This window comes from Stegodyphus dumicola, chromosome 3 (assembly GCF_044657685.1).
Source record: "Stegodyphus dumicola isolate Sdum_Otavi_A_Nest chromosome 3, ASM4465768v1".
NCBI classification, from domain to species: Eukaryota; Metazoa; Arthropoda; class Arachnida; order Araneae; family Eresidae; genus Stegodyphus; species Stegodyphus dumicola.
The window spans coordinates 24014889-24030121 of record NC_140770.1 but is presented as its reverse complement, the minus strand read 5'-3'; the positions used below and the strand labels follow the sequence as shown (position 1 = coordinate 24030121).

At 34.4% G+C, this 15233-nt stretch overlaps 1 protein-coding gene across 1 annotated transcript in view; it reads right to left on the bottom strand.

Annotated features, from left to right (window-relative positions):
- LOC118203860 (membrane metallo-endopeptidase-like 1) overlaps positions 1–7752 on the bottom strand; it is a 95254-nt gene extending 87502 nt beyond the window's left edge. Inside the window, exons 1-3 of the mRNA XM_085812329.1 lie at positions 7571–7752; positions 1305–1412; positions 65–172 (exon numbers count right to left, since the gene is read on the bottom strand). Of these exons, the coding sequence (XP_085668455.1) occupies positions 65–172; positions 1305–1412; positions 7571–7631 (277 nt within the window). The 5' untranslated portion in view covers positions 7632–7752. The remainder of the gene's footprint in view (positions 1–64; positions 173–1304; positions 1413–7570) is intronic.
- Between the last annotated feature and the right edge of the window lie 7481 nt (positions 7753–15233).

The window sequence follows — 15233 nt, the reverse complement described above, 5'->3', positions numbered from 1 at the left end:
AAATCATTTATTTATACATTGCGACCTTTAAGGAAACAGCTGTTAAAGGATATTTTAACCTTACCTGCTTTAGCGCATCCAGGTGTCAGGCAGAAATCATACTCGGAAGAGATGTTAAGGAGAGATGCTAGGTGCCCTATGTTCACCGACATTTCAGTAGACTGTCCAGAATCTACAGTAGAATATTTCCCTTAAACTGTGAATGTGGGTTAAAATATTTATTTACATCTAAATATAAATATAAGAAATATCTAACAAAACCCTAAAGATTAGCTCATCTAGTAAAGAAAAACCACAGCAAGTGCTGTATAATTAAGATCATTGCTGTTTCTTTTTTAAACCATGGATGAGCTCATGACTTCAGCAGGTTTCCCCATACTTGACTTTCTATATTAGCTGTTTCTAAGAAAACTAGTTAGTCTTTCGTTTCATTTGATTTCAAACATTCATTTGAGCTGCCAATGGCTTCTGAAGGTGGATATCATTCATATGCTATGATATGAAATGCTGGTGTTAAATATCAGAAAAATAAAACTTTTAACATAAAAAGTGGAAGATTATGCGATAGATTAAAATGTAAGAACTCTTTCTTTTCCCATCAAAGTGATTGAAAATATCTGACAAAAATGTAGAGGTGACAGTAGTTAACAGATTTTGTCATGGAATGTGCACGCAAAAAGAGTACTTTAAGGCGCTGTTAAAGACTAGGTAAAATTATTCTGCTAACGTGAATAGTAGTTCCAAATGTGAATTTCGAGGAACTTGAAACACTACATGAACGCGAAGCTTGCTGACAAACATTTCAGCTAGGAACTGTGGCAGAGACGAAGCAGATATTAAAGGAATGTTTTGGTTTTGGTTTAGTTGCTTATGGCAAAGCCCACTAGGGCTATCTGTCTAAGGAAAGGGACGCCTTCGCGGAGAACTACCTAAAGGCAGTTAGCTGGTACACATGTTACACGTGGGAGAAACCACAAAAACGCCCTTGAAGCCAGCCCCTTTCGCCTGGAATGGAAACCTGGTAGGAGCGATTCTCGGGTACCTCTACAACGTCCATTTTCCAGTTGCCCGTTAAACTGTTCGCAGTTTCATAGAAAAAATGTATTAACTGCCAGCTTTATCCCACACATATAATGCATATTTACTACATAAAACTCATTTACAGAATTCTATTTAACCCATGTGGTAAGTTTAAACATAAGCTAACTTCCTCCGGGTAAGAACCATGAGACTATGCTTATATGTCATGCTTCATATGTCAGCACGGAAAACTTCAGATGAATTTTTAAAAATACGAATTTTACCTTCTTTGCTACATTCTGGTATCAGACAAATTTCGGATGTAGAGGAAACTTGACGAGGATATATTAGGGAGCTCACATTTGTTGGCAAGCAAGCATTTGGTCTGGAATCTGGAAAGAAAATAATTTACCGATTTTAGAATTATATAAATACAAATTTACTATTTGCACATATAGGTTAGAAATAGCCTATGCATGCACAAAGACGCTCGCATACACCCAAATATATATATATATATATATATATATATATGCGCACACACCATGCCTAACCGTTAGTAATATATATATATGTTAATATATATATGTTAGCAATTAATTAGTTCCTTTATTAAAAACACATTCCGTCAAACATTAATTGTTAAATACTTGCTTTATTCAGAAACATTTGCGTCACCATTACTGCTCAAAAACATTACAGTTCAAATTATTATCGTTCTGAAAAAAAACTGTTGTTGCCAATCGGGAAAATACATTTTAAATAAAATGAATACTTTGCGTTTACATTCGGGCATCCTGACTTAGTTAAGACTTCGGAACATTAAGAACTTATATTTAAAAAAGTTAAATCTGTAATATTAATATTTATAGTTCGAAAGCCTTTAGCTGTCATATAGATTCACCGTCGTTTTCTATTCTTTTTCCGTGTTCTAGTTTTAGTAATATGCTGCGTGTTGTTATCGTTATCTCCACTAACACTAATGTCATCACCATCATCGTCGTCTTCTTCTGATTCAGCTTGACACAGCCATGACTTTAATTGGCTCACATGAGCTGTCGTACTAAAGAAATGTCCTTTCACCTTCTCTTCTAATTGAGTCACTCTATAGGTATCACTTGGTAAAACTTCTGTAACTACCAAAGTCCTCGATACTTTTGTTGTGTTTTGGTTGATTCTCCAGTTGATTTAGGTACTCTTCTCATAACTACTATTTTGAAGTATTATTTTGAAGTCATAAATAATATTTTAAACACGGACTTTATGCAAAATTAAGCGCATTATTTTTTAAATAAAATGACAACAAAGTATCGGTTACCATAAACAATCTGTCCAGCAATGGGTTTACCATAAGTCGTATTGCTCGCCGAAATCCGTGCAACCGTCTACCAAAGTAGCACCGAGGGCTTAAATTTTCTCAGTAACAGTTGTTTAACGTGCTTATAGTCGCTAACGTTTTCTTCTGATTCAAGGGCAATTAATTGAGTTATTTCATAAGGCAATAGACCCAAAAGCTGAGAAACCCAGTTTTGTTCTTCTAACCCAATAACCAATGCCTGTCTCTCAAATAAAACTAAATAAAAACTTATATCACCTTCATTCAAATCATACTTACGCATTAATTTACTCATATCACAAATATTACTTCTACTAACATTAGAAGGAATAGAATCATTTACGTTATTACTTCTGATTTCCGCTTCTATTTTCAATTTTTCAAGTTCAAATGTTCTTTGCTTATCTTTTTCTAAAATTTCTAACTTTTCCCAGTCTAAACGATCATTTATAATTCTATCTAGCATTTGTTTAATAAAGTCTTCATTATAATTCTTACTATTCAAAATCATATCTCTTAAGCCTACAATTTTAATATCAGAAGGGACATCTACATAAAGTTCCAAAGCAAGTTCTTTTAAGTCACATTTCTTGCCTCTTGCCAAATAAGCCATCTTAGACTTCAATTTTAAAATAATAATACAATAATTATACTTATGTTCTTTCCGTTTAATACTTAGACATAATATAAACAGTTTATAAATTCACGTACCTTTCTACTTTCAGTTTTGGCGAGCTTCCGCATTCAATTTAGGCTTAGCGTACGTTAAGGCAATACGTTGTTAAATCTAGATAATAATTCTAGTTTATCCCACTTCTGAAATGTTAGCAATTAATTAGTTCCTTTATTAAAAACACATTCCGTCAAACATTAATTGTTAAATACTTGCTTTATTCAGAAACATTAGCGTCAACATTACTGCTCAAAAACATTACAGTTCAAATTATTATCGTTCTGAAAAAAACTGTTGTTGCCAATCGGGAAAATACATTTTAAATAAAATGAATACGTTGCGTTTACATTTGGGCATCCTGACGTAGTTACGACCTCGGAACATTAAGAACTTATATTAAAAAAAATTAAATGTGTAATATTAATGTTTATAGTTCGAAAGTCTTTAGCTGTCATATAGATTCACCGTCGTTTTCTATTCTTTTTCCGTGTCCTAGTTTTAGTAATATGCGACGTGTTGTTATCGTTATCCCCAGTAACGTATTATCGTTCTGAAAAAAACTGTTGTTGCCAATCGGGAAAATATATTTTAAATAAAATTAATACGTTGCGTTTACATATATTTCCAATTAAAAATATTCCAAATAATGGTAAAATTCATGTTTTGGCATTTTCAAATTTAAAGGAAGGAATTCTGCAAAAATTACAGAATCTGAACTTTTTATACGTTTTCTTATGCCCTATATTTATATTTAGGAAAATTGTATGTTCATTATAAAAATTATAAAGCAAAATATCTCACTCCGGTAAGACAAAAAATAGCCGAGATATTTAATTTCAAAATATCGATATTTGATGTTATTTTCATTATGCATTCAGGAATCGGTTAATAAAAAAATTAGAATAATTCAAAGGTTAATTTTTTGCTTTAAATGTTGTTAAATGATATTCTTTTGAACTTTTTTATTTATAATTTTATCATATTTGGTACACTGAAAGACTAGCCACGTGTCATATATAAGTGTACAACATCTAACAATGCGTTAATATTTTAATAGCTGATGTTTTATTACTTTTAAAATAATAATTCGACAATCATAAAAATATTCATAAAAATACATGTACTTTTTATGTTTTTTCAAGGCAATATCGTTACGATTTGACTACGCGCCAACAATTAAGCCTCCCGGTGTTTTCTAGAACACGAATTCTAAAAACTTTTGTGAACAAGATTCCCATTCTGAAAGAAACTAATATTGATATATAAGATATTTCTTCCGCCTTATTATTCCTTCGTGGAGTAATGGTCAGCATATTTGGCGCGTATTCGAGAGGTTCGAGTCCCGGCCAGGGCGCTGTTCATTTCTCACATCTTCTGCTTCCAAAATATCCTAATGTCTCCACAGTGGCGCCCTAACTAAAAAAGGTGGTGAATTATGATTCTTCACCACCAGGATTCGACGACTGAGTCCCCTAATCCCCAGTCGCTCTTAAAAGTGGGAAATATGTAAAATATTTCTCCAGACTTCTTAGCTTGCCTGAGTGGTGTAATTGTCAGTACGTACGCCCTTGCTTCATCAAGTGTCATAAAATGATCCCGTTTACCTATTTTTAAATAGTTTTCATACGGGCTTCTAAAGATTGTTTTTCTTTGGACCACTTAGCAAAAAATGGAGAACATTACGTTTTTTAGCTCTTTTAAATTGCAGACCTTTGTTCTATGTTTACTGTAGCTAGAGAAGTTTTTTAAAGACTGAAATTTGTTTCTGCTGTAGGTGACAATATCCTTTCAGAATGCAAGAAGAAAAGAGAGAGACGCTTCAGGTTTTATTAAGGAATAGCAGAACCTTGATCTTTCCTTCCTGTCCGGGCGTTTCTATCCAATATGATTCGTCATCTCTAATCCTGAAAGAATTTCTATCATAAAATATTTCTGCCGCCTTCGTGCCTTCGTGGTGTAGGGGTTCAGCGCACTGAGACGGTATTTCAAAGGTCTGTGGTTCGATTCCCGGCGAAGGCGGTTGCATATTTTTCATCTTGCCTGCTTCCAAAAAATCCTAATGCCTCAACAGAGGCACCCGAACTAAAAGGGTGTTGGATGAGGTTTCTCCACCCCCGGGATTTGGCGATAGGGTCCCCTGAAACCCCAGTAGCCCTTTAAAAACGGGAGTATAAGGTATTTCTCCAGCTTACCTAGCGTGCCTTCGTGGTGTAGTGGTGTTGCACGGTGGGCCGGTACTCCAGAGGTCCGCGGTTCGATTCCCGGCGAAGGCGTTGGTAATTTTTCATCTTCCCTGCTTCCAAAAATATACCTAATGTCTCTACACTATAATTATTATTATACATACCCGCATGTAGCTATGGTTGTTCGAATTATCATTTCTTAGTCTTGTTCGTTTCTATATCATGTTGTTGGTTCAGCATTTAACGCTAAGACTGTTTATTAAAGAAAGGTTTGTAGCGGTGTACATATTAATTATTTGCGATGCTTCTGTATGAACTCTTAGATATACCACCTAACCTTGGATTCATTAGTGTCTCGTACGTCGCTCTCAGCTCGACGTCCATATTATTTATCTACAGATGATATTTTATGATAAGAAATGCGCAGAGTGAAAAAGATGCTGAAAGTGAAACCTTTGCAAACTCTAAAAAATATTGTATTTTATTATACCCGGCGATTATAAATAAACTTCCCCTATGCACGGCATCCTGCAGAGCAAACGGTTGAACGGACTGCAACGAAATTTTGTGTTTATTTCCTTTAGAAAACATATTTCGAGATCCTATTGTATTTAATCATTATTTTTATTTCAATATTTAGTATCCTATCCTTCAGTGTTAAACACTAGCTTTAAATTTAATATTACACATAAACCGTACTATGAAACACAGAGCAATTTTGCTTTTCGCATTGCACTGTAGTAGAATGTCATATCATTCAGTTGATTCTAATTTTCTGTGTTTATTCTGCGCGTAATATGAGCATCATTCCACGCTCAATATATTTGAGTGAACGTAGAAATTCACTCTTATTATTTATTATTAACTGTGAACGTAGAATTGTTATTATTTATTAGCAGTAAATTATTATTATTCAATGTTGTAATTTGTTGCCCATTGTGATCTTTCGATGAACTTATAAATTCATTGTTATTATTCATTATTAAATGTGAACTTGTTATTATTTATTAACAATGAGCTGTTACTATTCACTGTTATCATTTATTATTAATTGGGAGCTTTGCGTGAACTTAGGAACCCACTATTATTATTTATTTTTAATTATGAACTTATAACTGTTATTATTTATTAATAGTGAACTATTATTATTTACTGATTCTATTCATTATTGTGAACTTAGAACTGCTGTTATTTATTAACACTGAAGCTATTAATTCCTGTTAATATTTATTATTAGATGTGATTTTTGCTTGAGCTTAGAAATACACTGTTATTATTTTTATTAAACGTGTTTATTTTTTTCCTCCTGTAGAAATTTCGTTATCTGTGTAGCTTTCCTCATTTACAGACAAACACTTCCTTCGGTATGTTTGTTTCACCAAAGTGTTTGGTTTTCGTACGTTTAGTTCTATTTTGAGAAACTTATCATCCATAATTATAATATAACTTTAATTTGGGCTTCTTTACTAAATTATTACGCTTCACTAAATGATGATCACTTCCAATTATCAGAACCACAGTTTCTATAACTTGATAACATCATTTTGTTCAAGAATGCGTTGTAATCCAATTAATATCTTTCCCTTTTCAACACTTGTTATATATCGGCTTCGAAATCGATATATTTTGTTTATCGATGTCATGAATTTAAAGACTTTTAACCTGAAATTCTGAAACCAGTGTTTTAATTCCACATCGTTTCATATCCCATCACATTTTAAAAATTTCTTTAAATTTTATTATGTTTAAAACGTAAGACTTTATCTTTCTTACTATGATTTCCATAAGGCGTAAAAACGTGCTAAAGAGAATTTATTGTATTCGAGAGGGATCATTTAAAATAAAGAAAATTATCGCTTCGTTTACACATTGCTCGGAAAGTGCTCTTAAAAAAGGAAGTGTCGCGTAATTTCTCCCACAAATTTCATATTCTTTTACTGTTTCACTACATGAAAAGCGATTATTTGAACTACAGTCTCAGATGCCGTGGGAAAAATGCTGTGATGAAAATTGCACATAAAAGGGTTGGCAGCGGCTTTGAAGTGACTATTTTAAAGTAAGAGATTATACAATATGTTTCAAACTTATTAGAAGAAGTGTCATGGCATAATGCTTTTTAAAGAATACATAATTAAATTTCACAATGCCTAAATTATAAAGTTGCATTTTACTATTCTTTGCTATGTTTTCTATATTACATTACAATAGATAACAATTCACATAATTTTTAAAGTCTTACTAATCTCATTTATGATTATGACTTAATATTAGGAGTATTCAAAAATAAAAATAGTTTCAGACAAAAAATATATACTTCCACCCTAACTTATCTCATATAAAGAAAGTAATTTTACTTACATAAATTTTTACTTAAAAGGGATGCTGAGCAAACAAAATTCATTAGAACGTCAATGTTCATTACACGAGATATTTTGAAATTACTACCTGTAGCCTCTTGTTAATAGTACGACTGCTTAAAAACCACTTTTATCTTTTTTTATTGGTTCACATTGAAAGTCCTCGGCTATAGACGGGATTAGATTTTGATAATGTGACATTAAAATACTTTTTTCTGTATGTACATGAGTTCTGAAAGCTGTTACCAAATATGTAAGTACTTTTTATCTATGATTTTAGCAAACAGCGTGTTATTGTTCTGTGCCAACACTGCATTTATTCCACGTATACTTTTCTCGTGTTATTAACGCATTGATTTTGAATGATGTATTTGATGACAAGAAGTCTATTGTTGAGGAAATATGTATCTAAAAAACTGAACAATGTACAGATCTAACACATATATCCCCTGCACTAACGTTTGGTTTGTTTAATTCCATACTGAAGTGCAAGTGCGGCCTAATATAAGATAGTAAAAAAAGTCGTTAATATTTTTCTTGCTTTGTATTGTTTCATACGTATTGTCTATTCATTGGTGATTGATTAACCTTATCTTTATTCGTTCAGGATATAGACAATTGTCAGGACGCAGATGGGAAAAATGGACCAACTGCAACTCACCCAATATGTTACTTTTGTATGGTCAGGATACACGTAACTAAAGGAACTTATCAAATAATCCATTCATTAAATTTTTACAATTTTCCGATTGCTAAGATTGAAAATCGACAAGGATTCGTGCAAATTGCTTGTGTTTATAACATAAAAAAATTTACAATAGCTAGAAGCAGGTCTTCGGTTACTAATGTTTTTCATTGTTCTAGGAATCTTCAAGAAAAATTATCGCACGTTCTTTTATGGCCAAATGCGTAAGTGTGCTGAACGTTGATATATCGAAGTGTTTGATCGAATGATTATTTTTGTGTTTTCTCTAATGCGTCACTTCATTGTGGGTTTTGAATTCTTTCACATTACCGGAGTATTTTCAGTTGCTTCACTGTCTTCTTTCCAACCTGAAATTATTACTATGAAGAATCTAATACAGACATTTATTCTATTTCATCTAATTAATTCAAGATTGAATTATTCCGCTTACAGATTAAGATTGGATTATTTCAACTACAACAAGTGAATCTGATTCATCAATAACGGAGGTTTTATTATTTTTACGGAAGGAAATTGCCGTAATATTTAATCATCTGGTCCCGTGGACGAACAAGACATTCTTTCACCATTTTTTCGCTGTGTCGCTTCCGAAAATAAAGTTCTAGCAAAAGGAAAATTGTGGAGGTTAACCATTTATACTTGAAATAGAATTTAGATGAAGACATGGCCCAGATAACAAAGATGAAGATAAGCCGTAGTTTAATTGGAAGACGAAGACTAATTAAGTTTTAATAATTAATAACTAAGTTTTGAAAAAATAATAATTAAGTTTGTGATTAAGTATTTTAAGTATTAATTAATTTATTTTAAGTATTGAGTAATTAATTATATTAATTGAGTAATTAAGTTTTGAAAATAAAGAAAATTAATAAGAAGATGAAGAAATATCAGTTGATGGTACAATGTTGAAAAAAGGAAATTTTTTCTGTAAATTCACTTTGAAGACATTTTCTTCAAAATGTTTTGTGAGAAGCAGGTAGGCTGATTACTTTACTAAGAGAATAGTAATTTATGGGAGCACGTGTAGCGTATAAACCATATACAGCAATGTGCTGAACCCAAGGCACGCCAAGCGTCGAGAAGTCTAAACTGTAATTTTTCACTTGATGTCACTTTCACTTGACCAGGGGTCTAAAACCGTTTTGTCCATAATAGTATATTCTAGAATATCTGTTGGACATCTGGTACCATTTACTTTTTCAAGGTGAATTTACAGTTGGATAGCTTTAATAATACATGCACATAAAAAAAGAGATCGGTTGCATTTCGCTTTGCGCTGGTATCTGTGTTGGAAGCAATTTCTGTTTCATTAAAAATGAAAACACTTTCACATAGAATTTTATTGAAAAGTAAAACGTTTTTATTGTTGTCGCACGGCAGCGGACGCAAGTTAAACGATCGGTGGGCAGACGGTTGGGAATTTCTGAACTTAGACGCGGTATTGCTTTATTAGATGCTTGCACCATTTACATTAAGTCATCCAGCGACCGACCGAAGAAAGATTCCTGAACGCTTGGTATTCGACCAGGGTTAAAATCGTGAATATGAAAATTTTGTATACCACATGAGCACATTCCCTTTCTGTCTTGTATCTAAAGCAAATAGGTAGCCATAGAACATAGTAGAAAGCAGAAAGCCAGATTTCCATAGAAACTAATCTAGGATGATTTCCCGCCCTAAAGGAAAATAACCATACTGTGGCTTATCATTAATCTAATAAACAAAAGTCCTGTTTACATCTATTGAGTACTTTTTTTACGAAACCTTGAATAAAATTAGCTCCTTCATATTCATAAGCCAAAGACTTAACAGGTAAATAAATTCCTGACCGCATTCCACCTTTCCTGAAATTATGAAATTCCTCCCAAGAGGAAACTCCTTCCTTACTCGTTTATCTAGTACCGAATCTGGTTTATCTGGTACCGTATCTGGTTTATCTGGAACTCCTTCCTTACTGGTTTATCTCATACCGAATTACAAATGCTATCCAAAAAAATAATAACCAGGCAAAAATTAAGTTCACAAAATTAGAAACTATAAAAGTTGCGGGCTAAATAAGCAAAAAATTACAATACAGTTGTAAGATATTTCTCCCGCCTTCTTAGCGTGCCTTCATAGCGTAGTGGTCAGCACGCTCGGCGCGTATTCGAGAGATCCATGGTTCGATTCCCGGCGAAGGCATTGCTCATTTTCCACATCTCCTGCTTTCACAAAATAACTAAGGTCTCTACAGTGGCACCTGAACTAACAAAATGGCGGTGGATGATGATTCTCCGCCACCAGGGTTTGGAGATTAGGTCCCCTAATCCCCAGTCGCGTTTTAAAAGAGGGAGTATATAATGTATTTCTCCCACCTTCTTAGCATGCCTTCGTGGTGTAGCGGTCAGCACCCTCGGGACATATTCTAGAGCCCCGTGGTTCGAGTCCTGGCGAGGGCATTGCTCATTTTTCATCTCTCCTGCTTCGAAAGAACCTAATGACTCTACAGTGGCGCCCGAACTAAAAGGGTGGTGGATGATGATTCCTCACCCTCAAGATTTGGCGATTGGGTACCCTAATTCCCACTCGCCCTTTAAAAGGGGAAGTATGTAAGGTATTTTTCCCGCCTTCTTATCGTGCCTTCGTAGTGTAGTAATCTGCACGCTAGGCACGTATTCGAAAGGTTCGTGGTTCGATTCCCGGCGAGGACATTGCTCATTTTTCACATCTTCTGCTTTCAAAAAAATACCTATTATCTCTATACAGTGAGTTATTAAATAAACAAGACTAAAAAAACAAGCTTTTATTTTCTTTGATCATTCGTCAAAGAAGAAATCTTATACTTGGCTCTTTTATTTTACCAACCAATTTTTTATACCAACTGTGTTCTTTTATTTTTTTAAATTCTATCAAGTATGATTTTCTTTGTCTAGAATGCATAACATTTGGCTTCGAAGAAAGTTATAAGATTTTGCATTATTTCTCTGAATGAGCATTTCAGGTTATCCTTTAAACATGTTTGACAGATAACCTGAAATGTTAGTGTATGTTAGTTGAATTGTTAGTTAGAAAACGGTAGCTGGTTTTTATGAAACCCGAATAGGAATAACGGTAGCAGGTTAGCAAAACGGTTGTAAATTCATTGGTCCTCAGTTCTGGAAGTGGTGTTTCCTACACTTGCCAGTGAAGCTACTTTAAGTTTTTAAACGATTATTTTGATTTATTTGTAACACCAATGTAACACAGAATCATCCAGTTAATGACTTAAATATTATTCTGCTTCATACGTAAAAGTTCCATTAGACCTTGTACAAAATAAAATGTACCATTTATTGTTTCTCTGCTAGGATAACACATATGTACATCATGATGAATGGTTCATTACGAGAAAGATGTAGCTAATATTTTCGAGCTGTTGATGCCACTTTTTTATTACTAGTGTAGATGATATCTCTCGGTTTTGGATTTTATATGGAACAGACCTCGAGTTTATTGTTTAACGTTTTTTTTTTTTTATATATTTGATGCGTCAATTGCAAGAATAGAATGTCAATCAGCATGATTCATTCGTTAAGTGGTATAAATATATACGTGGTGTAAATTTGGTCGCATCTATATTTATATATAGACAGTTTACATTCTTTAAACTGCGATTTCTCAGTTTGCAATTTTTTAATATATCCTTTTATTTAAAGTCCTAAAACTTGTTCAGATATGGACCAAATTATTTAATAAATTTACTGCTTATTTAAAATTATATATAGTAAATAGAATCAAGGATGGGATTTGAAAAATAGTGAAAAGAAAAATTATTGGAAATAAAAATGTTACTGAAATCATATTTTTTTTTAAAATTTTTATATAAAAATGTGCTTTTTATTTTTTTTTCTCAGAAACTAATTCATTAATTGAAAAATCGATCCGTAAAGTTATTAAGAACACTATTATGAATACAATAAAAAACTTTGAAGCAAAAATATTGAAAATTGGGGAAGAAGAAAGAATTTTTAATTGTTGAATTTTTTAATAAAAAAATTCAAATTAAGCAAAAAATTAAAAGCAAAAATTTTGTTTCAGCTTAAAACCATTTTGTCTCATAAAACCACTTTATATTATTCATAAAAAGTAGATGAAAGCGCTTAAATAAAAAAAATCATTCAAAAGGTACCGAGTCTCCTTAAGAGCTTGCTTTCACTAAGCAATATTGATTACCCTGCGACAGAAACACACATTAGAGGGGCTGTCATGGGTGTTTGTGTTGGAAATGAATTTGACTGCTATATCACACTGCGTGGTCCCATTCAATGACCCATTGCAGGAAATCCTGTATAGACCTGAGGCACCAAAGCTACCGACCGCAGTCGTGCCGACCTTTGGGGAGGTCTGATAATGGAACCGTGTTTTTAATCATATCATCTTCTCAGTGCTAAGAGAACCGCTATGAGAAGAACAACAACAACAATATACAGTGGATGGACAGTGGAAACACCTTGTAAAATGCATGTTTGAAAAGGAAGATTGATTTTAATGAAATATGTTGGTGGCGCTGGCGTTTTTGACTACTGACGCCACCTATACAACTTCGTAAATGTGCTAAACAGTTCAGTTGTTGTCGGAGTACTGTTATGTGAGGTTGTCATTGCATTATGTCAGAGTTAACAGACTTCGAACGTGGGCAAATTGTTGGAGCACGTATGGTAGGTGCTTCCGTAAGCAAGGTAGCCGAGGTGTTTAGTGTTTCAAGAGGTACTGTATCGAAGATTTATTCCGCATATTTGAAAAGCGGAAAAACATCATCTACTAAATCACAGCGCGGACGAAAGTGCGTCCTGAGTGATCGTGACAGACGATCATTAAGGGCAATTGTGACGAAAAATAAGAAGACCACAGCTGCAAAAGTTACTGCTGAAATGAATGTTGTGTTACCGAACCCTGTGAGTACCAAAACAATTAGAAGGGAGCTTGATAAACAGGGTATTGCTGGCCGTGCTGCAATTGAGAAGCCACTCATCAGTGATGCTAATGCCCGTAACAGGAAAAGGTGGTGTTTAAGTCATAAAGCCTGGACTATAGAGCAGTGGAAGCGAGTAATATGGTCTGACGAGTCTTCTTTCACATTGTTTCCCACTTCTGGCCGAGTTTACGTCTGGAGAACGCCATCTCAAGCCTATAATACAGACTGCTTGTTGCCAAGAGTGAAACATGGCGGGGGTTCTGTTATGGTTTGGGCAGCCATATCGTGGTTCTCTGCTAGCCCCATGATAACTGTGTCAGGGCACATGACTGCCATGACTTATGTGAACATTTTGGCCGATCAAGTTCATCCCATGGTACAAACTTTGTTCCCCGATGGTGATGGTGTCTTCCAAGACGACAAAGCCCCTGTTCACACAGCTCACATTGTCCAGAACGGGTTTTCTGAGCACGAGGATGAGTTGTCTCATCTCCCCTGGCCACCACAGTCACCAGACCTGAATATTATCGAACCTTTGTGGTCTACATTGGAACGGAAAGTGCGTTCTCGTTATCCACCGCCAACATCGTTATCTGAACTTGCCACCGTTTTGCAGGAAGAATGGTATAATATTCCCTTGGCAAACATACAGGAAATGTATTTATCCATTCCGAGAAGACTGCAAGCTGTTTTGGATGCCAACGGGTTTCCTACACCATAGAGCAAAGAAACATTAAGCAAAGAAACATGTTTTTTTTAAAGGTGTTTCCATATTTTTGTCCAACCCCTGTATCATACTATAGTGTAAATGTTTAGTATCCCACTCGTTTACATTGCATGCGTCCAGGCATGCTAAATCATCCCATTGCCCAATCCCGACAAAACCATCCTTCATGTGGCACGGACAATCCAGCATCTTGCGGAACTCAGGTGCAACTTCAAAGGCATTTATAGAACTCCAACTTAGGCCCAAATTATCTTCATTTGTTTGGTCACATTATGCTTGACAGTACACGTTTCATATATAAAACTGTTGTTCAGAGGCCAATATTTAGAGTAAAGAAGCCATCGATTTAGGACAACACACTTTATTTACACGTATAATGAATAAAAGGATCACACAGGAAATCGTGTTGACCATCACACAGCAAGTAACATCTCACCATCTCCATGCGCTCGAAGCTCGAATGACGGATGTGTCGGTAGAAGAGACAGCTGCGCCATCATAATTAATACGTATGCGCATAAGAAAAAACGTTCGCTCGCTTCTACCCAACAAAAACAGATACTAATAAAAGGTCAGAATATTGGCGCGCGGCAGCAGATCAATTATTTAGATCAGTGGACTCAAATTTAAATTTCCCACAGGCCTCATGCACTAATTTGCGAGTATTAGAAAAAACTCAATCAAGATGTTGGGGTTTTAATTTTTGAATTTAATAGTTAAAAATACTTTGCTTCATTGCGTACCGCCTATTATTCTCTTGCGTACCACCGGTTGAGAACCCCTGCTATAGTCTATGTGGTATTTACTTCAAAAGTCCCTGGAGAAAGGCGAAAACGCTGGAGAACATACACAGGGTGACTGGACAAACAACATAATTTTTCGATTGCCAAAGATATTTGGAGGTATCACTATACGAGGTATCATTTTGATCTCAACTAATAGATAAACGTGATATTATCTGTGCGCCGCCTTATTCTTTTAATCATGGTTAAAAATGCCGTTTTCTATATTGGAGACAAACTGTGTATTAAGATGCAAAACTTCACTATAATTGCACCCACTAATATTTTTTCGCATGATTTGATATGAAATAATGTATAATTTTACTCGTTAAGCATAATATTTACTGATGTATTATTATTGATGCTGATGTACTTCGTCCAGGCTGTGAGCATGTATTATAGCTTTAAAAACTACTGGACAGTGCGAGAATTGTAAGCAAAATCTGCAGAGTACTGAAACAATGTGTCCGCTGCAGTCGTTCAGATAGGATGGTTGCCACTTACACAGTCATACAA